The sequence below is a fragment of the Phoxinus phoxinus genome (assembly GCF_949152265.1).
Source record: "Phoxinus phoxinus genome assembly, chromosome: 17".
NCBI lineage: Eukaryota > Metazoa > Chordata > Actinopteri > Cypriniformes > Leuciscidae > Phoxinus > Phoxinus phoxinus.
In genome coordinates this window covers 25,790,164-25,815,475 of record NC_136892.1, presented here as the reverse complement: position 1 = coordinate 25,815,475, position 25,312 = coordinate 25,790,164, and the positions used below count along the sequence as shown (strand labels likewise).

Genomic DNA, 25,312 nt, shown 5'->3' with positions numbered 1-25,312 from the left:
TTAATATCAATTTATAATTGGTATTGAGAGAAAAATATAATATATATTTATATATTATTTATTATGTTTTTTGGCCATTTTGTGAGGAACACTGCACTGTAGTGATTAATTTGACCGATGGGGGCAGCAAATCGTATTGCGACCATAGGTTGTGACTATAAACACAGTGGCGTGACAGAATGCTCGTTCACGATTATGATCTGTAGGGACCCGCAATACACATGTACAATCACTCGATACAATAAAGCATCTTTCAATAGATGAATAGAGAGGGACAACTTTTATTTTAAACTCCAGAAGCATAAAGAATGATCATTTCAGAAATGAAGAAAATAATGACATAATAATCCTTTAAAGATGTTATACAATTTATGAATTGCATTTTAATTCATCACTTGTATATTGTTAAATTGTGTTGTTTGTATAAGTTGCTGTGTACGTGTGCGCGCACTTGTGAATGTGCCTGCTGGTGCGGGAGCGCGCCTGTAGGATCTGCATGGAGAGAATCGGCAGCAGCGGTGACGGTCACGTGACGGAGTCTGCTGCTGGCTGAGTGAAGCGTGTTAGCAGGTAATAAAAAAAACAAATCTCTCTTTCAGACTCTTTAACTGTTTTTTATATATCAGATGTTACGTCATTAATATTTATAATTATTTGACGCTCATCTGTTTTAATCCGTCGCTGACTGTTTTTCGAGGTTATGTTGCCTTTTGTATGGCTTTGTTTTTCCTCAGTTTAGCTTATTCGACTGTAGCTCTGTTGTGAGACCGTTTTCCTCAAATATTCCTTCACCACAAGCCCGTATCGCCATTAAACCAGTTTTTCGTACATTAAAACGTCATATTGATATACATCTTGGTTTTTAAATGCTCTTAAGGGTTTAAATGTTATGAACAAGGACGCCGGGCGGTCGTGAGTTAGCCAGCTAAGCTACAACAATTGGAGAGAGGAAATGACATTAGAGATCATGGACAAAGGAGAGCAGAGACTGTATGCGCTTATGCTGTTCACAAACTCAGTTTTTTGCACATTCATAGGGTCAAACATATGCCTTATGTAACTTAAATGTATCTGAACATCTAATGAATCTGTAAAGTTAAACTAGGATGCTGACCCTGTTCCTGGGTCTAAATTCCCTTTGTGTGAGCCGTCACATATATATTTTTAACCTTGTTATGTTTATGCATGTAGTTTTTTTGGGGGTATATAGAACATGGTTATAGAAGCTCAGAAAGCAAACTAAGTCATCTGTGCGTGTGCTTTGATTATGGTCGTTTGATTAAAGTTTTCTCATATGAGCGAGCAGCCATCACGATTTTTTGTTTTGATTAGGAATGTTTCTTGCAATTTGTCAATAGTTGCCAATTTTATTAGTGTTAGAAACTGAAGAAGCCAAACCAAGTCTGTTTTAGTGATAAACCAATTATTTGGCTGATATTTGGCCATTTTGAGATTATTGACATTGGCCAATAACTATTTTCATTTGATCAGTTATCAGAAGTGGTAACGTTATTATGCTTATGTAAAAGCTAAAAATAAATAAATAATCTTCTGATTTCTCTTTTCCTAAATTTTGGTGCATTTTTGGTCAATGTTGTCAATGTTCATTTTACCCCCCCCCCCCCCCCCCTCATTTGCCCCATTCTTTTTTTTATGTACATTTTCGTGATAATTTCTGTTTAATTATGGATCACTAATAATTCCATTGAGCTACCTATTCATAGCCGTGTTGTTCATAATCAAAGTTGAAACTGCTGGAAATGTCTCTGTTTTTTGGCTTATTTACCAATCTGCATTTCTAAATGTGCTTTATACACACAATATCTGTAAATTCAAGGACACCATGGGTGGTCTGCTGACCAAGAGAAAGGCTTTGTTTTTCCATTTTGTAAGGATCTCAGAAATGTCCCCACATGAGACCATTGTCAGCTGGTGGAATCACTTTTGTGGGTTGTTTTGCTTGCTGTCATCATTAAATCGTTGGTGACCAGCAGCGCTTGCACAGCCAGTTTCACCCCAGTAAGATCTTTATTAATGTATGTATTTCGCAAGCTGGGAATTTTTGCCGGATATTATCTGAGGATCTCTATACGTCAGAATCTAGCTGGAACGTTGTTGGGCGTTTTCTGTGTGACTGCGTTGAAGGATTAAACATGCTCAATAAGATCTCTTGTAGCAGCCAAGAAAAGCCCACTGTATCCATCACAGATGTTATGTGTGTTGCCTTGTCTTCTGTGTGAGCAGTGATTCTTGCTGATGTTTTGGTCTTTAGATTCATAGATGTGAAGAATCTAATGTACTGTAGTGTCACAAGTGGAGTTTATAATTTGGTGGAAAATCATCTAAGAAGGTTTTCAGGAATAGCTCAGCCAAAAATGAAAATCCTGTCATTTACCCACGTCATTCCAAACCCATTTGACGGATTTCTTTGGAACATCCGCTCTTTTCCTTGCATTGATAGAGAAAGAGGACAGTGGCTATCCAGCTCCAGTCCCCTTCAAATATCACTTTAAAAGTATCACTCTTTTACTTGTGCCCTTATAGGGTAAGTTGTTATAACTTATAACTATAAGTCTGTTGAAGCCATATGATTTGCTTTTGTGTGAAAAACAGGCCAAATTTTAAATTCTATTCTAATCCATTAAAAATCTACTTCCTATCCATTAGGGCTGGGCGATGTGACGATATTATCATATAACGATATCTCACAAGTGCCCTCATGTCGATTTCAACAGTCAGTAGCCAGATGTATTTTACATAGCCCCGTAGTTACCGTACGCATCTATTTATTTTGTGAGACTACACAATTAGTTAAAGAAAAACATCAACCCTCTACGGACACACCATAGCTCGAGTTGCCATTGGCTTGTACATTTTTAATTTTACTCACCAAATGTTTACGTGAAATGCAAGGACAAATACAAAGTCAAGTAAACTGTCAGTCTGTAATAAAATAAGAACAAATATTCAAACTAGATGGAATAGCACAAATAAACGCAAAGATGCAAATTAAATAAACCGTTCTTTTCAGGTTTTACATGTAGATCAAACAGTTGTTAGGTACAGAAATTGAATAAAGTAGGCTAATCAAATGTAAAATAACACTGCATAGCTAGTCTTCACTATATAAATGAAATATAGATGAATTCCTATTAAAGTTCCAAACGTTATTCAGTCAAGAGCATTGAGTGATTTTTTTAAAATATTTTTTTTGTCTGTTGTTTGATTAACATTAAAAACACAGACAGCAGGAATAATAGGCTGCTGTTCCACTTTATTGATACTGTTACACATGCGTTTTCTTTCTCCACTGTTTACGTTCACTTAAGACATAACCGACTATGTTTAATAAGATGGGCCAAGACGGACATTTTCACACAATTTTGTCTTAATTCAGAAGCGGTTTTCTGGGCGCATGCTTCGTATGTGCAGTTTGAGCAGACAAAACTTCTTGACTTGTCTTGAGTCGTTTTGTGCTTGAGTGATTAAATTGGCATGGCTTTAAAATGCATGCAAATTATAAAATTTCATGACAACACCGCACTGGTCAGATTGAGACACTGAAAGTTCAACGAGCCCTGTAGTGCTCTAAAAAAAAAAAAAAAAGAAGTAGTGCTGTAAAGCGACAGAGCCCTCCAAGCAACTATAGCTCTAGTTGCTCAGCAGGCAATGAAACTTTTTTTTTTGCCTCAAAACTCAATTACAGACAACTGTGATCGAGTTGTTTAAAGGTTCACAGAACGAAAAACATGGGTAGACGATATAATCATCATATAAGATAGGCCTTTTTTAAAATTTATTTTTTTACATATTGCCCTGCCCTATCCAGCAGATATTACTTGCATTTCCAGATATTCAAACACAATTGGTTACTGAATGTGAGAAACATTGGCGTTTAGTTGAGGTCATCCGATGAATCGGTTTTGCAGATTAATCAGCACCGATAACCGATTGCTGGAACTATTGGTTATCAGCAAAAATCTGTACTAGTTTCCACTCCAGGTTGTGTTCAAGAGCAGCTGATGCACTGATATTTTACAGTACGAGAATGGCCTCTAGAGGCAAAATAAAAACTATCACTGACACCTCATAGAGTTTATTTTGACACGCGAGACGCTGAACGGAACGGGACACTTCAGATGCAGATTTAAAATGTAGACAATGAGAACACTACATGTTTTTTCATAAAGTAATTAATTTAACTAGATGCTGCATTAGTAGAGAAAGAACAGCAGTATGTTTGCCATCAAGGCTGATAGGACGCTAATATTAGTACCTAAAGCAGTTAAAACAGTGCGACAAAATACACTCAAGTCCAACCCAAATATTATTGTTACCGTTTTTAATATCACTAACATCAAACTTGGTGCCTTTTAATCTTGAAAATTAGATTTCAGGGCTCGACTATAAGGACTTTCTGGTGTTATATAATAACCAATCGGTAACCTTCCGGACTTAAACTACAATTCATGGACTGGCCGCTGGAGACAGGCTCCAAAAGAGAGTTAATGCCCAACTTTACAGCAGAAAAAAATAGATTTAACAGTTTGTCGGCTGTGTTTTAGCTGTCACGTCACCTCAGCTAATCACAGCTTTTTGCCCATTTTTGTTTATCCAGGAGTGATGACGACGGCCAGCTCTGCACACTTTGGGCTTCAAAAATGCTCTTCAGAAATGTATACATTTAGCCTTGGATTTAATTGTGAATATTAACCTTTTTCTCACACAGAACTATTGTATGGACTTAGAAGACTTGTGATATAGAGCATTAATCGTACTAATTTTATGATGCTTGTATGCCAGCATGGCAAAGAAAATAATTAAAGATGGAAAATCTTGCAGGTTTTAAAACAACACGAGTCAATAATGACAGACTTTTCATTTTAAGGTGAGCTATCCCTTTAATATTATCTTATTTCAACATTTTAAGTTGTGTAATGTGCTTTTCGTGGTAATGAAACAAGTCAGGAACCTTAAGAAAATGTCTGTAATGTAAACTTTTCTTCTGTGAAATAGCTAGATTTTTAGATCATCAATACATGCTTCAGTGTAGATTCAAGGATTTTAGGTAATAAACATTAATGTCCTCATGCCAGAGAAGACTTAAGTTGTTGTTTTGTATGCATGAGGAATGGCTATGTGATGTGATCCGAGCGTGAGCGTTTTAGAAGGACTCTACAGGATAGTTGCGTAGTGTTAGCGGACACCAGTGTGGGCTCGTGGCGTGGTCTTCATTTCAGCGGGGCTCGGATAAGCTTGATTGTTTTTTCTACAAGGGTTTCTGGCGGTCAGAGTATTGCTCAATCTTGCCCAACTGGGTTTAGGAGAAAGGAAATCCGATACGGCCCCTGTGTGTTTGCTCCAACACTGCGCGGGACACTGAAGGGAAGATCTGCAGAAAACGTCAGCTAGCTCGCTTGAACAAAACCTCATCTGGTGCCTGCAAATATTTGGACTAGAAACTAGGACATGGAAGTGTTTTCCGAATAATAACCACTTCCTGTTTTTGGCCTTGTTTTTCTTCTAGATTTTTCTGTTTTGTACATACATTGTTTTGTATATACTGTATATGATGACCTCGGTGGGCATCGAACGACCCCGGGGCACTCGGGACAAAGCGCTGCCCACTACCACACAGACCACACAGCCACAGAAACAGCTTCAGGTGAGTGAACAACAACATATTGATTTGAAACACATGCTATGTTAGGAATAACATACTACCATGCTACTCGTACTATTTCTGCAGTATATAGTATGACCATACTCTGCTGGAATGTATCCCAGAATGCAATATGCTAGACCTTCCAGTTTCCTTGGGGGGGGGGGGGGGGACTTTCATAAGACACTCTTTCATTAAAAAATAACAGCTTAGATGGAGCACAAAGGGGAACGGATGGCTGGGGTTTTAAGCCGCACCTTTAAACTAACAACTATGTTGAACTGTTTCAAAGTGATATCTTCACACTGTGCTTATGCTAGGATGCTCAAAAAACAGAGCAAGACAAATGTGTTTTGGCTTTAAAGAGAATGAATTTAACAATCTAGTTGTCATCCCTAATTGATTAGTCAGTTGCTATTTAATTACACTACTAAGTCAACACCCTTTTCACTACATTAAATTTCAACATTTTTGTTTGAGATGATGACTGGATTCCTCTTGCTAAATTAAACATGCAATGTACCGAGGTCTTGTCGAAAAAGTTTACTACTATTTTAAATGTTTATTGTCGTAATATGCATACTTTTACAGTATATAATGCACAGTAGGCTAGTAGCCAAACATACGTTCAGTGGCCCATGTCTACTTCCTATGTGACATGTCCTGGTCTGCTCATTCAATTCCCTTTTATTAAAAAAAAAAGATCCTTGGACGCTCATTCTGATAACTTGTGCTTCCGATTGCAGGCTACAGCCGAACAGATCCGACTGGCTCAGATGATCTATGACAAGAACGATGCAGATTTTGAGGATAAAGTGAAACAGGTATGAGAAGCTCTCTTCCATCAGAGTAAAGTTATGATTCAAATCCTCTGATAACCCCAGTGATGACCATATTTGCTCATAGCTCATAGAGGTCACAGGGAAGAACCAAGACGATTGCATGGTTGCTCTCCACGACTGCAACGAGGATGTCAACAGAGCCATCAACTTCCTGCTTGAGGGAACCTCTGATGCAGTAAGAATTCCATCTAACATGTGATCTTAGACTACTTAGTAGGCACTAAAACACGAGTTGAGTTATTCAAAAAAAGTGAAGTAAAACTGGTTTTATTGAAAATGTTGTTTCTACTGTCAGCTGTTCTGTGGCTGGGCTTTAAAATGCGAAACAATGATTTGTCAAGCTGGGCTTTATTATTTTCCTGCATGTTTTTTTTATCTTTTTTTATCTTAACAAACATACAACAGCACGTAATGCCCATATCCGTGTGTGATTGATGCTAATCTATTTCAGAGATAAAGAGTCTGTGACTTTTGTGGTGAAATTTGAGAGGCCTCTTCTTATAGACTAGGATTTGTTTGAATTTTTCCTGGGAATGAAACTCAAAAATAGAAAGTGGGTCACTTCTGTAGTGTTGATCAGAAGGTAATCCTGTGTCATAACAGACCTCTGCCTCCACCACTGTGTCAAAATACAAGCTCCCAAATGTCCTTCATCAGTAATGAGGATTCAACAGTGACGATTAGCGAACCTGTATTTAAATCAGTTATGTAAATGGCACTTCATTGACACCTAACATCTGCTGAACAATTATCTTCTTTTACTTCTTTTTGTTTGTTCTGACTAGTAGTAATGTTATTACTTGCAGACCTCTTGGGAAACGGTGGGGAAAAAGAAGAGTCTTGGGAAGGATGGCACCTCCACTGAGAGTAGGGAGAACAAGGAGAACAGGGAGAAGAAAGAGAGGGAAAGCAGCAGGGGTCGTGGAGGAGCGAGTCGCCGTGGCAGAGGGACCAGTCGCAACAGGCCAGGTGAGTGTGTTGATGAGGTGTCCTTGCTTTTTTTTTACATAGCTGTTTAGGGCCTATTTACCCTTCTCTCTTAATGCGTTTTTACTGATCGGATAGCAACCCGCTTGTTAAAATTGTTCATTTACACTGTGTTCGCAAAACAAATATAAATCCAATCTTCAATTCCAGCATCATATACACATTCAGTTCACATCAACAAAAGCAGCTGATCGAATAGGAGAAATTGGAGCGGCATAAGCACTGGTATGATAATTTAGTCTCACTACTTTAAATGAAGATGACTGTGCTGAGCTTCAGGATGCGATGCCGAAATTTCGGTTTAATTTGCGGCTGTATGTGTGTCGGCTTGCTGGAGAGGCAGCTCGTCTGTGGTGGGCCATATCTGTGGCGATGCGAGTAGCAGTATATATCTGGCTTTATGTGTCATATCTGGCTATCGGGAGCCAGTATAACACGCTCTCACGCCTTTGTTTTTGCCATTTTAGGAAGAGTAAAATGTACATATCTGCCTTCAAAAACCAGACACATTTACACTTGTCCAGTTGCATCTGGAATGCGTCTCAGAGCACCTTTGTGGTGATCGGATTGCAGTCTGTTTCGGAGGGCATTTACACCTGGTATAGCTATCCGATCAGAGAGAGCGCATAAAGTGGATAAGTGTATGCAACAGCAATATTTAGACAATATTTAGGTGCAATTTTGAAAATGAATAGCAATGCCCCCACCTCTGCCTGCTTGTGACCTATTTTCTTATTTGCACTGTGGTTCTAGTTATAGTATGCCTATTCACAGCAACCATGAATTTTCATGAAGAAACAGAATTTTAAAATGAAACGTTTAGTTTCATTGTGAACGTCTTCAAACAAAATATCTTTTCTTTTCTTGTTTTTGTTTAATTGTGTGGACTGCAACAGGGAATAGTGATTGTGCAACAACAACTTTTGTACTTGTTTTTTTACAGTTTAATTGTGTGGAGTAAGCTTATGTGATCTCATATTGTTTATCTGTATAGCAAGGACAGAGGAGAATGGTGTGGAGCCTGCTCCTGTTGAGAGATGTGCTGACCGTGGCCGCAGGGGAAGAGGCAGAGGTGAGCCCACACACACTGTATGAACATCATATCATTCACATCAATTGTGCTTATTAGGGATGCGCAAATCTACGTTTACAAATTCAATTAGTCTGGGTTTCTCTATTAGGGAAGCCCTGTATAATTACTCTCATAACCACTAGGCACCGATCTGACCTGTTTTGTTTTTAGAGATTTATGGATATGGCTCTTCAGTAGAGTGACTGACACATAATCAACAAATAAATCCACCAAACCTTTTGTTACACCAAATTGACCATGGTCCTCATAAAACACTGAGATAAGAATGTCACTTCCAGCAGGTGATTTGAAGTCTTTATTGGTGGTAGTGCTTTAAAGGGGATGAATTTATCCTGGGATTTTAGTGGGTTTTAGCCCCCTGACAGTTATAGTAGCTATAGACTGTCAGCAGTGCATTAAAACCTCTGAGGAGTTGCGTTTCCACATTTGAAGTGCTAAATACCTAAAGATGAAACTCTAAGAAAAAAAATCGAGCTGTTGGACAATTGGGGTGTTTGACCATCCTGACCCATCCCTAGTGCTTGAGTTTTTATAAGTGCTTATGGGGTTTTATTTATTTATTTATTTACAGTGTCTGGAGGTAGAGGCAGAGGTCGGGCTCCAGTTACCAGCAGGTTTACAGCACAGGGGATGGGGTGAGTATCACTCAAATGTTATTTAAACCTATAATCAATTTTCATTATCATACAGCCACTAAAACCCCTTCTCACACTGTGTATCCTCCTTAAGGACCTTTAACCCTGCAGACTACACCACAGACAGTGGGACATCAAACTCGCACGCTGATGTCTGGGAGACGGGGGCGAACGACACTACAGATGGGGCAGGTGAGAGACTCACCTCTGTTGCACAGAACTTTTCACAATCCTTTGGCCCACTCTCATCTCTCTCTCTCTCTGACACATTCAGCGCCATGGCAGAATACTCTGGACGAGTGGGCAGCTGAAGACTGGAGTGAAGATGTGAGTGTGAGTCATGCTCTATAATTAACCTCCTATGAATTATGGGATTTACAGAGCTTGAAATGAATAAGCCTGAAAAGACATGGTATGTGCTTTGTCCAGAAACGTTAAAGAATCATATGTAGATGATATATGAATCTCTCCTTCATATTTCTACACTATAGTCCTATATTATATTTTGCATTTTTCTGCCACAAAAATAAAAGCACTAACTGGCATGTTTTGATCTCTAAAGCTCTCTGAGACCAAAGTGTTCACATCCTCTTGTGCACCTCCAACTGAGAACCACATCACACCTGGCCAAAGGTAATAAAGTCAGAGCTGGGGGTTTGTTTTCATGTGTTTGAGTTCAGCAAAGACAAACTTTAGGAAATCTATTCTTTTAATTCCAATCATAGCATTGCAGTGTGAATATAACGTCTTGTTTATTTCACTGACTGTATTGTGTGTTTGTTGTAGTCTGGATCTGTCGTCTCTGCTGCAGAAGCCTGTGGTTCGAGAAGAGGCGGGGGGTCTGAAGGCCGTGGGCTCCTCTCAGGGGCTCGGCCACAGTCTGGTCTTCACCAACTCCCACCACCAGCCTGCTCGAAACGGAGGCACATCTTCTGGCTCCAACAGCTACACTCACGCCACTCTGGTGAGACAATCCACAGCCATGATTTACAGCACTTACACAAATGTTTTCCTAGAGAACGAATGCCAATGACTGGCAGGGTGCTTATAGGACCTTTTCAGAAACTTTATTCATTTTCTAGCTAGTAATTTTAAGACTGAGTGTATTGTGCAACATCATTAGTGCTGATACAGCGAGATCTGATTGGGTTTCCTAATGGCACCTTTTCTTTGTGTTTTTTCCCAGTCCTCTGTTTTGGGTTCTGGTTTTGGAGAGCTTGGTGGTCCAAAACTCGGGCAGACGGCCGGGCAGCAAATACTGGAACAGCTGAAGGGGCCTGGTCTTGGGCAGCTTACCTCCCCGCCCTCCAGCACAGGGACCAACTGCACCCCTGTAGGGGGGCTGGTGGGGACAGGGATTTCGGTGCCCTCCTCTTCTTGGGACATAAAACCTCCTGGAACACAGAGCTCTGCTTCACTCCCGTCCCAATTCAGTCGTGAGTTTTATAATTGCTTTACTGGCCCGGAAACACAAGCTTGGTCATACTTGCAAACACGCAGCTATGCATTAACACTATTAACCTATTAATTCCAAATCAGACTTTTTTTCTTATTTAGTCACACGTGACTAAGTGTGAACGGGCTGTTTCTGTATTGTTTTCCCTGTAGGGGAGTTTCAGATGCAGCCAGAGCCATCTTTGGTGCTAAGCCAACTTGCCCAGCGACAGCAGGGCTCCCTGACCCACACGGGGCCTCTAGCCAGGCAGCCCAGCCCTCCCCCACTGAGTGCCCCTTCGCCTGCCTCGGGAACACTGGAAGCCGTTCCGAAAGCGGCGGAACCATCACAGCACCGTGATGGGCCCTCAATGGCCCCCTCACAGGCTGCAGAGTCTCAGGGCAGCAGTACACAGCAGCGGCAGATAAAGACCCAAAAGCGACGGATACCTCCCACTTCCAAGGTGACTGAGATTTTAAAAAACATGGAGGTGGAATGCTTTGTAAGATCTCTTGGTGAGCTCTCTATTACCTGGTACAGTTTGTAGATGAACATACATAAAATGGCCGTCACAACCTATTTTGCTTATATAATCTGGCTTATTTCTGTGTTCAGTGGGATTTTCAGCCAAAAAGAGTATAGGGTGGGGCTTGAATTTATCCATCTGGAATTTATTAAATCGTAAAAAGTGGGTGTTACCAGACTGGAGGAGGGGAGCAAGTTATGAAGAAGAAAATACACAGCAGAATTGCTCGAGCATGGTTTAGGAAAATAAATAGTCAATTTTGAATTTGTTGATTTTTTTTTTCTTTTGCATATGTATTTACTCCTGAATTAAAAAAATTTTTTTTACGATTTTTAACATTTTTGAAAAGTCAAAAAGTGCTCACCAAGGCTGCATTTATTTGATCAGGAAAACAGTAAAAGCAGTAATATTGTGACATATCACAATTTAAAACAACAGGATTTTTTATTTTAAAATGTAAAATGTATTTAAAATATCTTTTTAGAATGGTTTTACAACATTTACCTCTAACTGTTACAAAGCTTTTTTGTTTTCGTTGATGTATTGTCAGTATATGCTGTGTGATTTACGTGTTTGTACACATCCAGATTCCTGCATCTGCGGTAGAGATGCCCGGGTCAGCAGATGTGTCCGGTCTAAATGTGCAGTTTGGTGCCCTGGACTTTGGTTCAGAATCTGCCCTGCCAGACTTTGGCCAGTCGGAGAACTGCAACAGTGAACCAATAAGGGAGGCTGCAGTGGTTCCTCAGTCACAGAGCAGCCTTTACTCTAAACCAATCAGGTCAGTCAGTGGGAGAAATGGACATATGGAAGACAAAATGGTCTCACTGTTGTCGAAATTGAATTTAGGTGCTTTTTCTTTTTCTTTGAGCAGTGGACTTCATGTATTGCTGATTTTCCTAAATCTCTCAACGCATGTCTTTCAAACCAGTGTGCTGTCTTTAGCTTTTAAACTCTCCATTCTGCATGCTAATATGTTTCCCCTGATCTCCCCTGCAGTGAATCTCTGACCAGTCCGGTCCCTTTGCTGCTGCCTCTGGCCTCTTCTGACAGCATCTACCCCTCTCCCTCGGTACCTCTCCCCAGCCTCGCCCCCTCCCACACCGCTCCCAGCTCGGTGACAGCCCCCTCGTCCTCCTCATCTTCCTCTTCCTCCTCCGCTGCATCATCGGCGGGTAACAGCTTCGACTGTGGTGTGGCCCCTCACTCAAGACTGACCTTTTCTCAGAGCAAGGAGCTTTCTGGACCTGTGACGGTATGCGCACACAGAGAAACCTTAGTTTTCACAGCTACAGAGCTATTATCAGTTAAAGGGCTACGTCAACCCAATTTTTTTATTGTCATCATTTACATCACCGTCTAAAAGTTTGGGGTTTGTAAGGTTTTCTTTTATTTTTTAAAATAATAATACTTGTTTAAATAATAATACTTCTATTCAGCAAATATGCATGGATATTTATAATGTTACAAACTTTTTCTATTTCAAATAAATGGCAATCTTTTGAACTTTCTCTTCATGAAAGAAATCAGAAAATGTTTTCCACAAAAATATTAAGCAGCACAACTGTTTTCAACATTGATAGTAAGAAATGTTTCTGGCACCAAATCAGCATATTAGAATTATTTCTGAAGGATCATGTGACACTGAAGACTGGAGTAATGATGCTGGAAAAATGTAGCTTTGCCATCACAGGTTAAAATTACATTTTAAAATATATTAAAACAGTTATGTTAAATTGTAGGAATATTTTACATTTGCAGCTATGGTAAGAGAAAGGAACTTTCAAAAACATAAAATCTTAGTGACCCCAAACTTTTGAACGGTTGAGCACATGCTCTCATGTTGTACCATGGATGCACTATTTCTTTAGTGCGCACCGTACATCAAGGAGGTTATGCTGCTAATATTGATTTGATTCAGTATACTTTGTTTGCATATCTGACAGAACGGTTTCAATGGTGCGAGGACCTCTGCTGCTTTAGACAGTAAGTCACACTCATCAGTTTTACCCTTCTTTCTGTGTCATGCATTAAAGATTTAACTTCACGCTTTTTAACTGCTTCATTTTTTGTAATGTATGACATTTTATGCCTTCTCCATCAGCCACATCGAGTTCCTCCACTCCAAAACAAGAGTCTCCTTCTCTGGTCAGCAGCACAAGTGTTGCCCCCTCTGCCCCATCCTCACTGTTGCCCCCTTCTGTTACACCACACAGCTCTGTTCTGCCCAGCCTGGCATCTGAGCTGTCCTCTGCCAGCTTACCTCCCCTCAGCAGGTGAGCGAGATGTTTATTTCCACCTTTTCTTTGTATTACCCATTTATTTACATTTGATTTCATGTTTTGACAAATGTTATGTGGGCTACATATATCCGTGACACTGCCTGTTTTTCCTGTAGTCATGTGAGCAGTGGCCATCCCTCTGTGTCGGCACTTTGCACCACATCTTCACTTACAGTGAGTTCTGTAGGATACACTGACACACACTCTCTCTCCTCACCACCTCCACTGTCTGTAACAACTCTGTGTGTGTGTGTATGTGTCCTCAGTATACAAGTGTGGACAGCGTGAACTCTCTCGCCCCCTCATCGATGGCATTTTCCTCCCAGCCGGTGTCCGCTCTGTCCAGCGGCAGCATGAACAGTGCTACGGGTGGCGGCAACAGTCTGCACGGGTCTGGGATTTTGGGTCATGGCACCAATGGTAGCGCACTTTCCGGTATCAGGGCTGCCCCGCTACTGTCTTCCTCCAGCGGTGAGAGAACACACACGCATCACGATGTTGTGATCACACAGCAGTTATCACAAAACAGTGTAGTATCATGACATCATTTGTGTCATTTTAAATTGTAATAATATTTCACAATATTACTTTTTTACTGTTTTCTATTTTAATATAATAATGTAATGTATTCCTGTGATTACATTACATTCCTACTTGTGTCACATGATCCTTTGAAAACCTTTTTAATATGCTGATTTGGTGCTTAAGAAACATTTCTTCCTACTAGCAATGTTGAAAACAGTTGCTTAAAGGGGTCATGACATGGTTTTTTTTATTTTATTATTATGTTCCCTTAGGTGCAATTATAGTATTACTATAGTTTTTTTTACAAAAAACTTTTAAAATGTAGTGATTTATGACCTTTTCCCACCCTGTTTCTCATCCTCTGATTCAAACAGTCTGTTTTGGGGGTGTTTCCCCTTTAAGAGTTCAGGGTTAACGCCCACTGTTATGATTGGCTAACGTCAGTGCCTATGCATCAATTATTAACGCCCCCAGCCAGAACGTTTGCGGATTCGGCGTAACTGTTTAATAGCGGCTGATGCATGCGAAGCGATGGCTCTTGCAATGATAAAACCTTATTATGTTTGAGCCAGAATCAGAGGAAAATGAACCATCACCACAACAACGAAGACTGGATCAGCCCGTGTCCACATGGAAAGTGAAACTATTTTGAATTAATAAAAAAAAATTAACCCGAGACACTTGAAAACGGATTATTGTTGCATAATTATCCTATAGCTTCATTTGCTAACAGTTTAACATTATTTAACTAATTCCAATGAAATGATAGGGTGTACCACGGACAAAAATGCATGCACAGACAGGCCATCTTTGAAGATGCAGCATTGATAAAGGCAACATTTTTAATTTTCTATCACATGTAGGCCTACTAGAAAGGCGACATATTTTCAAGATTCTCTTATACAAATGTGTTTATATTAGCCATGGTAAAAAGTAAGTTTGCGTCGTCGTTATCGAGCCCAGAATAGTCGGCACGGACTTATCTTTGAGCAACAGTTTTCTGGCAAAGCCAAGCATCATATTGGGATTTTTTCCTCAAAACAGTCATCCTTAAATGTACACTGCCGTGACTGGGACGTCCGCAAAAAATAAAGTGCATCCATTTTTCCCTGACGACTGGATCTTTCAGCGTATTTAAAAAGTAGTTTAAAGTTTTAAATACTTTACTTACAGTTTGCGTCGTCGTTGTTGAGCCCAGAATAGACGGGACGGACTTATCTTTGAGCAACAGTTTTCTGGCAAAGCTCAAAACAGTCATCCTTAAAATGTATAGAACAAACGCTTAAACTAACACTGCCGTGACTGGGACGTCCGCAAAAAATAAAGTGCATCCATTTTCCCCTGACGACTGGATCTTTCGCAGCGTATTCAAAGATGTAGTTTGTCCACAGCCAGGAACAGCACATCTGCGGCGTCGTAATCTCCCTGTACACAGAGTAGACCCACTCGCTGTCCGTCGACTGAACACTTGTGAGGCGCGCGCCGCGCGGGCGCGACAACGATACGAAGTGAGCGTAGTTGTCTTGCGCTTTAAGCGTAGCTGTCTTGGGCTGGAGGCGGTCATATGCAAACGCTGGTACGTCACTTCGTACCGTGACGTCACTTCTTACCATGGATCCAGAACGAGCTGTATTTAGAGCTTGATTAAATAAATGATTCGTTTATAATGGGGAGGACGTCTTAAGCTATGAAACTTGCAGGACGTTTTAATGGTACAAAGACCTCTTATATACTAAAAGATCAAGGCAAATTTGATTTCTCATGTCATGACCCCTTTAATATTTTTAGTGAAATCTGTGATACATCAGGAATGGCCAACTTATGGACAAATAATTCTGTCGACATGTTCCAAGCATGTATGATATATAAACAAGGAAAGGTGTTTATAATTTTCATATTTGCTTTAAATCTAATTAGGCCTGTTGTTTTGCTATTTTATACAAATAAAAACCATTTAGTTGAGTTGGACAATGGACACTACAATTATAAACTGAAAGAGTCTGTTCTGCTCCGTACAGCAGTAGCTGCAGTCACAGTGCAGTATCACTTATCACACGAAGAGAGTAAGGAGAGATGACTGACAGGACGGAGAATTTAGTAACAGCTACTGAGCATCATTGATAAATATCTCATCTTGTAAAATGTGCGGTCAGTACCGCTGCTCCCTATACACAGAGTACGCATGATTGCGAAAGTGAAAGAGTGTGCATTTAAAAGCGATTTCAATACCCCGCATATAGATAGCAGCTCCCTGATGCCCGCAAATTATAGGCCTATACACAGAGTATGCGTGATCACAAATTCAAAAGCAAAAAGTAAAAAAAAACAAGTCCCCCTCCCCCTTTATATACCAGCGTGAACATTTCCTCTGTTACATCCCTAAATCTTATCAGCAACTCCTGCTTCCATTTTAGTTCAGTCTGAAATCTACAATCGTCATTCTCCAACAACTCGTCCTTGTTTGTGTGCAGGTAAAGCTCCTCCTAATCTCTCTCAGGGGGTTCCTCCACTGCTGCCTAACCAGTACATCATGGGACCCGGAGGTCTGCTGCCTGCCTACCCGGTAAGAACACTCATCCTCTTAAATCAAAACAGGTCAGCTTTCACCCCTCTGGGAAGTGTTGTAGTGCATGTGGAATTTTGGATTTTTAAGGGTTTGTGTGTGTGTGTGTGTGTTTTTGGGTTGGGTGATTCAGTGGTGTTGCTTTTGTAAAGTGGTGTGTTATTGTGTGCACGGCTTGTAAAGAGTTTATGTAATCCATATTTCATTATGTGACTCGGTACAAGCTCTGAGCCTGTGAATTATGAAATACTGAATATTGATTTCAGTAACATCTATAGTGTGCAAGGTGCTGAAAGTTGTTGTTTGTTGTGCAGCAGATTTATGGCTATGAAGACCTCCACATGCTCCAATCCAGACTACCAATGGTGAGTCGGAGACCATCAAATTCCCTCTTAAAATACATTAGAGCGGCGGTTCTCAACAGGGCGCCTCAACACACTTCCAAAGCGCCTCAAGATGACTTGATTATTTTTTAATGGTTGTTTTGTCTTGTTTTAAATAAACTGAAACAACTAAAAATCAAGATATTTCTTATTATTTGGTTATTTTTATAATGAATAAATATCTTTTTAGTTATGACAAGCTCTGAAATATTTTTAGTCGGTAGGGGTGAGGGGTGGGGGTTCATATGTTGTTGTGGACAATAAAGGGGGGGGGACCTTGAAATCAAAATGGTTGAGATCCACTGCTGAGCTTTACATTTCCTTTTAAAACTTAATTTCTATTTTCTTGACTGTCATTAGACATCGAGTGTAGAATGGTGAATATAGGTCTATGATATTAGACAAACACAACTGCTGATATTCACTCATTGACAAGATAGAAATATTTTGGGAAACAACGGAAGAGCTAACATCTGTTAATGTGCCAAGCATGTGTGGTTATCAGCTCAAAAAGCCCAAAGACAAATCGGCCTGACCCAGGCTTGTTGCAGTTATTACATAATTTGGTATATATTTAGAGATAACATGATCATTGTGCACTAGAGTGCGGATCGGGCCGAATTTTTCAGTCCGAGCCCGGCCCGCGTCCGACAGAGCAGTAACCGAACCCGACCCGAGCCCGACAGGCATAAAGATATTTATGTTCGAGCCCGACCCGAGACCGGCAGTTAAAATCCCATTTTTTTCTCATACTAATGACAATTGTACGTTTGTTTGTGTGGAAAGCCCGTTTTTATTAAGCAACTGTAGGAAGGCAATCGGAAATGTCAACAGGATGAGCGCATCAGCGCGCGGAGCAACAAGCGCTCTTAACACCTGGCGCGCGCACATTATGCACGTGTTTCGTTGTCACGGCTACATAAACAAATGTCCGCTCCGCACACAGGAAGACGGATGTTATGGTAATATTTTATATGTATTTTAATCACAAAAACGAACATTTGCATCAAGTGAAAGCATCAGGCACATCGGCTACATACATAATAAGCTGTTTTAAATTTAAAATGTTCAATGCCTTATCGCGCTGATGTGACCGAGCCCGACCCGAACCCGAACATCATTTCTAAATATCTGTCCGAACCCGGCCCGGCCCGGCCCGTCGGGCTCGGGTCGGGTATCCATCCTCTATTGTGCACAGTGTATTCCAGTCAATTTTAAATTACCATCCAAATAAGGCATTTCATAATTTTTAAATTATTAAAATCCAGTGTGAAGTGAAGAGATTAGGTCAAATATATTTGTAATTATTGTAATAATAATAATTAATTCTTATTATATACATATAATACAACTAATTATATTAATTTAATATTCAAGCATTAATGGAAAATTTAAATATTAATTTTCAAGTTCATTGTTAAATAACTGTGTATGTATAATACATTTTAAATGTAACAAAAAAAAAGTATTTGCTAAGCACAATTATTTAAATGACAATCAATTGTCAGCCCTCGTCTAGACAAATGTTCACTCTGCAATCTCTGCTTTTTGTGATCGCTGTAGGATTACTATGGAATCACATTCCCAGGGCCGACTGCTACGCTGTCTGGCAGAGATGGAAGCCTCGCCAACAACCCTTACTCAGGTACCGCATTGCTATATTCAGCTGCGCTTTATTGGTTTGTAAGCTTTGATTCATGACATCGGTGTAGATTGAAGCAGAAAATAAAAAAGTATCTGGTGTTTTTTCTCTCTCTCCACTCAGGTGACATCACAAAGTTTGGCCGAGGTGAATCCGCCTCACCAGCACCCTCTGCCAGCCTGTCTGCTGCTCACGGCCCACAGACGGCACAGCCTCCGCAGGCTCAGAGCCAAGGACAGAACCAGCCCCAGCCGCAGGGCCACCACAACACCCAGCAGACCTTCCTGAACCCAGCCCTGCCCCCTGGATACAGCTACACAGGCCTTCCCTACTACCCCGGGGTGCCTGGCGTGCCCAGCGCATTCCAGTATGGCCCCACCATGTTCGTGCCCCCTAGCTCGGCCAAGCAGCATGGCATGGGTCTGAGCAACCCCACGACGCCATTCCAGCAGCCCAGCGGCTACGGCCAGCACGCCTTCAGCTCAGGTTTGTGCAGATTAGACGCATGCACGCATTCTCATGCAGACTCTGTGCTGTTGAGTGTTGAGGTATTGTTTTCGTCTATTTCAAAGGGTATGATGACCTGACGCAAGGCCCAGCAGGAACTGAGTACAGCAAAGGCTACAGTAACTCTTCTCAAACACAGGCCAAATCTGCTGCCTCTGGCCCAGGGAAAGGTACAAACACACCTCATTTCAGGTTTTTATGTGTAAATTGACCCCGTCCACTAAATAAAAATAATTGATGCATCAATTTGTGTCCCAGTTGTCTCTGTGACATCTAGCAATTCTGGGGTGCCAGACATCAGTGGAACTGTTTACAATAAAACACAGGTGCTTTTATTCATTTATGCTTTACACTCACATATACAGGTGAAACTCGAAAAAATTGGCTTACAGCGTATGAAAACCCCAAATTCAAAATCTCTGAATATTACATGAAATCAATAAAAAAAAGGATTTTAAATCGAGAAATGTTGGCCCTCTGATTAAAAGTATAATCATGCATATTTACTCAGTACTTGGTTTGGGCCCCGTTTGCATGAATTACTGCCTCAAAAACGTTTGAGTTCGAGTTTCACCTGTACCCAGTGGTAAGATGTTTTTGAAAGAAGTTTCTGATTTGATCAGAAATACTTTTTCTGTTTTTTCTCTTTTAAAAAAAGAAAAGAAAAGAAATTGCAGTGCATTTTAAAATGTAATTTTGTTCCTGTGATGTAGCCATTCATTTAGCGTCACATGATCCTTCCGTTAAAAAGAACAGCATTCTAAAATAGAAATATTTTTGAACATTATAAATGTTTTAGTCACTTTTGATCATTGTAATGCTTCCTTGCTGAATAAAGAAAAAACTGACCCCAAAATTTTCTATAAATATAAATGCATGTATATAAAGAGATAAATATAATGTGTGTGTGTGTTTGTCCGTGTACTTTTTTTCCTGCAGCCGTTTGATAAGCAGGGTTTCCATGCTGGCACACCTCCTCCTTTCAACCTCCCCTCGGCTCTGGGCGGCACGGGACCTTTGACCCCTGGTGCTGCCCCTGGTTATCCTGCGCCATTCCTTCACATTCTGCCGGCACACCAGCAGCCCCACTCACAGCTGCTCCATCATCACCTCACCCAGGACGGACAGGTCAGTCCCTGTCCATTCACACACAGTCTGAAATAATGCATCTCAAACAAAACCCTTATACAGAGTCTGAGATATTATTGAAATGTACATCAACCAAAAAGAACAAAAATGAATAAATGTATTTTATACTTTTACTGTAATTTCAGTCACAGAGAACATGGCTATACTGTCTTCATATTAAGATGTTATAGATGTAAGTACAGAAGTTGTCAACATGGTAAGCTTTCACCCTTGTAAGCTCATCTGTCTGGTGTGTTTGTTCATGTAGGGTGGGCCAAACCAGAGAAGCCAGTCCAGCGCCATGCAGCAGAAGACCCAGGTCAACAAGTCCAACTATGGCAGCTCTCCCTACTGGGGCAACTGAGCACAGTCCACAGAACGGGTGCCGTCCCGCACCCAACGACACGCCGATCAGAGCAGAGGGACGCCCATACACACTACCATCATCCTCCTCCTACATTCTCATCTCCCCTTTTCAAAGTTTTGGCTGTTGTATGTAAAGTATATTTATGTATGTATTTATACAGTATATATGTATTGGTAGAATATGAAATGTGGTTTTTCTGCATTTTGTTTTTGAAGGATTTTTTTTTTTTTCATTGCTAACTGGCTAAGAGGATATGATGACAGAAGTGATGAGAACATAACTGAAGAGTGAATATACTTGAAGCAGAGCAGGCATCATGATTCAAACATGGGAGTTTTTATTTGTATACATACCCCTGATAATGTATGTACATTACTGCTAAGCTTGATCACTTGATGAAGCCTTTTTTTAACTTTTGTATTTTGCTCCTCTCCCACCCCCCCTTCACCTGTGAACTTTTTTTCTATTGAGGGGGATTTTTAATTTCAGTTCTTAATTTTGTTCCCTCTGCCCTTCATTTGTGAAATCCCTCCCTCTCCCTCCCACCCACCCACCAAATTGGCTAAATGGTAGCATTTTAGATCAATTTCGTTTTAACATTGGTTTTACCCTTGTTGTCAAAATAAAACTGTCCAGTTTACTCTTAGTCTGATTTTTCACGCACAAAGTACTTCAGCACACATGAGCAGTAATAAGAATATATATGAAACTGATATACTTGCATTGCCATGACAGATCATCTCTTGATTCAAGAGACTCAAGTGTATGGGGAAAAAACTTACAATTTTTGTAAAACTTGTAATGGGAGGTTAATTTAACATTATTTAATACATTAGGAGTTTAGTTCAATTTGGACATTTAAGTAGCTTTTATGAATGTGCCTTAGATAAAAACTACTGAACATGGTGAAGGAATTGTTGAATAAAGTGGTAATTTGTATTTTTTTTCTGCAAATATACACACTTTAAAGGTTTGAGGTCAGTAAGATGCTTATTAATTTTATACAACACTACAGTTCAATAAACAAGATATTGCAGTAACAATTTTGACCCTATGTTAAGTAGCCAACATGTTAACATTGCTGACTCATTTGTATAATTAAAAACTTAATAAAATGACCCTGGACCGCAAAACCAGTCACAACCAGTTTTCTGAAATTGAGATTCATGTATCATCTGAAAGCTGAATAAATAAGCTTTCCATTGATGTGGTTTGTTAGGATAGGATAAGATTTGGCCAAGATACAACTATTTGAAAATCTGAGGGTGCAACAAAAATCAAAATATTGAGAAAATCACCTTTTAAATTGTCCATTTGTTCACGATTGTGCTGCATACACTCACAAAAATAAATGTTTTATATTTACGGTAGGAAATTTACAAAAATTCATGGATGATAATCTTTAATTTCCTAATGATGTTAGGCATATAAGAAAAATCTGTAATTTTGACCCATACAATGTATTGTTTGCTATTGCCACAAATATACCAGTGTGACTTATGGCTGGTTTGTGATCCAGAGTAATACAGAAAATAATACAATTAATCTCATAACATGAAATTGTAAAAAACATCTAAATGTAAGAGCTCTATAGTGTCTTTAAAATGTAAGATTTAAAGAAATAGTTCACCGAAAAATTAAAATTGTCAATTTGCTCTAATTATGTTGACCATAGCCATTAACTTCCATAGTAGGGAAGAAAATACCATGAAAGTCAATGGCTAGAGCCAGCCAACTGTCAGGTTACAGACCATCTTCAAAATCTTTTATTCAACAGAAGAAACACAGGTTTGAAACATAAGGGTGAGTAAATTACAGAATTTTCACTTCTGGATGAATGATCTCTAACATACAATTTAACATTACCCAATAATAACTGCTATAAAAATGTGAATTGTCATATTAGCCATTACATTAACTACTGTATAAACTTGACTCCTTTGTAAAGTTGTTTATTTGTTAATGCCATGTCATCTTCTAACAGCAATTAACATGACAGGAACAGCTTAAGTTACAGAATCACATTAATTTATTGAAATGCCAATCACTTATGCAATGCATATGAATCAATAGATGGAGTAATTGAGAATAACAGCTAGTTAGAGACATGCATGATATCAGTTCATTTTCCATCTGTGTAAATTAATTTCAGTATGTTTAACTATAAAAATATGCTTTACTACAAACAGCTCCAAATCAGAGATAATGAACAATCAAACCGGCACGCTTCAAGAAACACCGTCATCACTTAAAAGCATGTGACATTTAAAGTGGAATTCAGAGGACAAGCTTCAAAATCTTTTCACTGATGCCAAAGGGCTGTCATTTTATTAGAGCAAGGCACAAATGAACGGTTTCATAAAGGTGCTTTGAGAATGACAGGAAATAAAAGCAGTTTGTATAAAATAAATGCTTGACAGCTCAATGCATCACTCTTCTTGCACGCAGCTCTCAAACATCTTAAATTCTTGACCATGAGTCCAACATTCATAAATGAAACTAAAAAAACAAAACTGTACAAATACTGAAAAAAGTCCAGTCAGAAGGAACACGCTTATCCTCCTCGGCCTACTTTTTCTTTTTCTTCTTTTTCTTCTCCACCTGTGTCACATCAGCCTCCTCCTTCACCTCAGGCTCCGCCTCCACGACATCAATAGTCCTCTTCTTTTTCTTAGAAGGCGTAGCCTCACCCCCACCGTTTGTCGTGACCTCTTCCTCCACCTCTGGTTTCTCCTCCGCTGCCGGCTTCTTTTTCTTTTTCTTCTTTAAGGAATCCGGTTTCTCCTGAAGAACAAAGGAAGCCATTAACACCACGTATGAAACAAACTTGAGATGATCATGTCCTGCTCACTTCAGTGATCAAACCCACTGAGTTGGGCCTGTCAATGGTTCGGAGGAGATTTGCTTTAGCATGGCAAGATATGAGACCAGTCCATGAGAAGGGTCCAGCCTCCAGTATAGCCATGCTACAAATATGTCATCTTTTAAAAAGGTATCAACTAAAATTATACTCCGTTTCTATGTTTTTTTTTTTCTTCAAGATTTTATTAAAATAATTTTAAAATCAAATGATTTAAGTGTTTAGTTAATTTACAGAAAAAGTATACTTTCACATACGCCCTTAGCATTCCCTTGAACCCAGTCTAAAATGACACGGATGAAGTGTTATTCACAAGTACCTCAGCATCGCCATTGGCTTTCTCATCATCTCCTTCTGCTGTGGAAAGAGCTTCTAGTTTCCTCTTTTCACGCTTCTTTTTCTTCTTTTCCTTCTTGTCGAGTTTGCGCTTGATTTCAGCAGTCACCTCAGTAGCCTGCAGGCCAGAAAAATTTTCATGTATCTGCATTTGTACAAGCCTAGTAAAACCCAAACTTCACAGTGCTGTGTCAGGCTCATTAAATCAGTTAGGCCTCCATGTAGGAGTCAGGATAGAAGAATCATCACTCACAGCACTTCCGGAAACTAGTAACAACGATTCATAGTGAGAAATATTCACAATCAGCTCTCTAATTATTAGCAATGAAAGAGCAGTTAAAAAACATAGCTCACTAGCCTTAAGTGGCACAAGTCAACACATTCATCGAACCCACATAAAATTAAAATAAAAGTTCCATTTAGTGATATCAGATAAACTTTTTTGCTTTAAATATTCCATTAACTTGGTATCATTAGATAGTTAGTCGTTGGCCATGAAGAACGTTTCATAGCCAGCATGCTAACTCAAATGAAACCTTTTAAGTTACTAATAATCCACCCATGTTGCTATGGTTTAGTAGTCACCTCTGCAACAGCTTCTTTCATGACATCCAGGTTCTTCCGTGGGGCTTCACCGGTCTCATAGAAGGCCAGACGTTCTTCTACTTGACCACGTAACTTGTCACCAAACACACATGTGGGAACCTCTGTGTGAACAGAACGAAGACATCAAGATAACAAACAAGCACTACTGAAAATGTGTTCGGCCCAAAGTTCTGCTCAGGATTACAATTTCAACAACCACTGAGGTGGGTTACTGTTGACGAAAAATAAAAGCATCATAGCAAAAACCCAGCAGAGGTAACAGAATAAACGAGGGAAGATGGGATCCTCACCAGAAAAGCAGTCAATGCGTGATGCAATGGTGCACTTGTTGGCCAGGTAACGTGAGATGCGACCCTTGTTCTTGGCAGCGGCACGCCCAATGAACGTCGAATGGAAAATGAGACCGTATTTTGGGGTGTTTCCTTTGGTCTTCAGCGCCCTAATTCACAGGACAGAACAAAATTCATCTACAACGGCTTTGGTGGTTTGTCTCAGTGATGCACCAAATTTTAGTACAAATTTTTTTTTTTAAATCTCATTTAGCCAAAAAAGTATTAAATATGGGTAATTTAACTGTACGCGGTTCAGAATGTTGTGATCAATTAAACAAGTCATAGCAATATGTAACGTTAGTTAGTCTGTAACTTTACTGCTTTAGGATCATAAAACAATTTCGGCCAAAAAAAAGTGTTTTTCCGTTTCGGCCAAATAATTTTCAGCTGCCAAAATTATGGTGCATCACTATCAAAAAGGACTGAAAATAAACTGCTATCCTAGAAACTCAAGGACTAAGTCATGATCAAAGATCAGAGTTGTGCGTTCAACAGGACATCTTCAAATGTATCTACCTCTCAAAACCCTCAGCAGCTGCTCAGACTGGGGGGTTACGTGAGATCGAGCGGGATCATTTTACAGTGTGTTCAATGACACGCC

General features: G+C 39.8%; 2 protein-coding genes across 4 annotated transcripts in view; one reads left to right on the top strand and one right to left on the bottom strand.

The window, feature by feature from the left end:
• Positions 1 to 189: 189 nt before the first annotated feature.
• Positions 190 to 21,706, top strand: ubap2a (ubiquitin associated protein 2a). Of its 3 annotated transcripts, none has more exons than XM_079585198.1 (27): positions 190 to 570; positions 5,528 to 5,665; positions 6,409 to 6,486; positions 6,569 to 6,679; positions 7,311 to 7,473; positions 8,486 to 8,563; positions 9,156 to 9,219; positions 9,314 to 9,411; positions 9,494 to 9,552; positions 9,782 to 9,852; positions 10,006 to 10,183; positions 10,406 to 10,655; positions 10,828 to 11,117; positions 11,768 to 11,961; positions 12,180 to 12,435; positions 13,127 to 13,166; positions 13,285 to 13,456; positions 13,579 to 13,636; positions 13,729 to 13,933; positions 16,459 to 16,550; positions 16,865 to 16,915; positions 18,497 to 18,578; positions 18,699 to 19,061; positions 19,148 to 19,252; positions 19,341 to 19,408; positions 20,022 to 20,210; positions 20,479 to 21,706. In XM_079585198.1, exons 2-27 carry the CDS (start codon positions 5,570 to 5,572, stop codon positions 20,572 to 20,574), a joined length of 3,507 nt encoding a protein of 1,168 aa, XP_079441324.1. In that variant the 5' UTR covers positions 190 to 570; positions 5,528 to 5,569; the 3' UTR covers positions 20,575 to 21,706. The 3 variants fall into 3 exon arrangements, with proteins under 3 accessions (XP_079441324.1, XP_079441326.1, XP_079441325.1); XM_079585200.1 differs by having other exon boundaries at positions 454 to 570; positions 9,494 to 9,546; XM_079585199.1 differs by having other exon boundaries at positions 454 to 570; positions 16,868 to 16,915.
• Positions 21,707 to 22,588: 882 nt separating this feature from the next.
• The window catches only part of nop56 (NOP56 ribonucleoprotein homolog), a 5,692-nt gene continuing 2,968 nt past the window's right edge, over positions 22,589 to 25,312 (bottom strand). The window contains exons 5-8 of the mRNA XM_079586014.1: positions 24,670 to 24,818; positions 24,359 to 24,480; positions 23,757 to 23,891; positions 22,589 to 23,361 (exon numbers count right to left, since the gene is read on the bottom strand). Of these exons, the coding sequence (XP_079442140.1) occupies positions 23,146 to 23,361; positions 23,757 to 23,891; positions 24,359 to 24,480; positions 24,670 to 24,818 (622 nt within the window). The 3' untranslated portion in view covers positions 22,589 to 23,145. The remainder of the gene's footprint in view (positions 23,362 to 23,756; positions 23,892 to 24,358; positions 24,481 to 24,669; positions 24,819 to 25,312) is intronic.

Bases quoted from the DNA above. Each gene is read 5' to 3' on its own strand.
- ubap2a (XM_079585198.1), top strand. From the start codon at position 5,570: ATGATGACCTCGGTGGGCATCGAACGACCCCGGGGCACTCGGGACAAA. The intron at 6,487-6,568 runs GTATGAGAAGCT...ATTTGCTCATAG, and splicing joins TTGAGGATAAAGTGAAACAG to CTCATAGAGGTCACAGGGAA. The intron at 8,564-9,155 runs GTGAGCCCACAC...ATTTATTTACAG, and splicing joins CCGCAGGGGAAGAGGCAGAG to TGTCTGGAGGTAGAGGCAGA.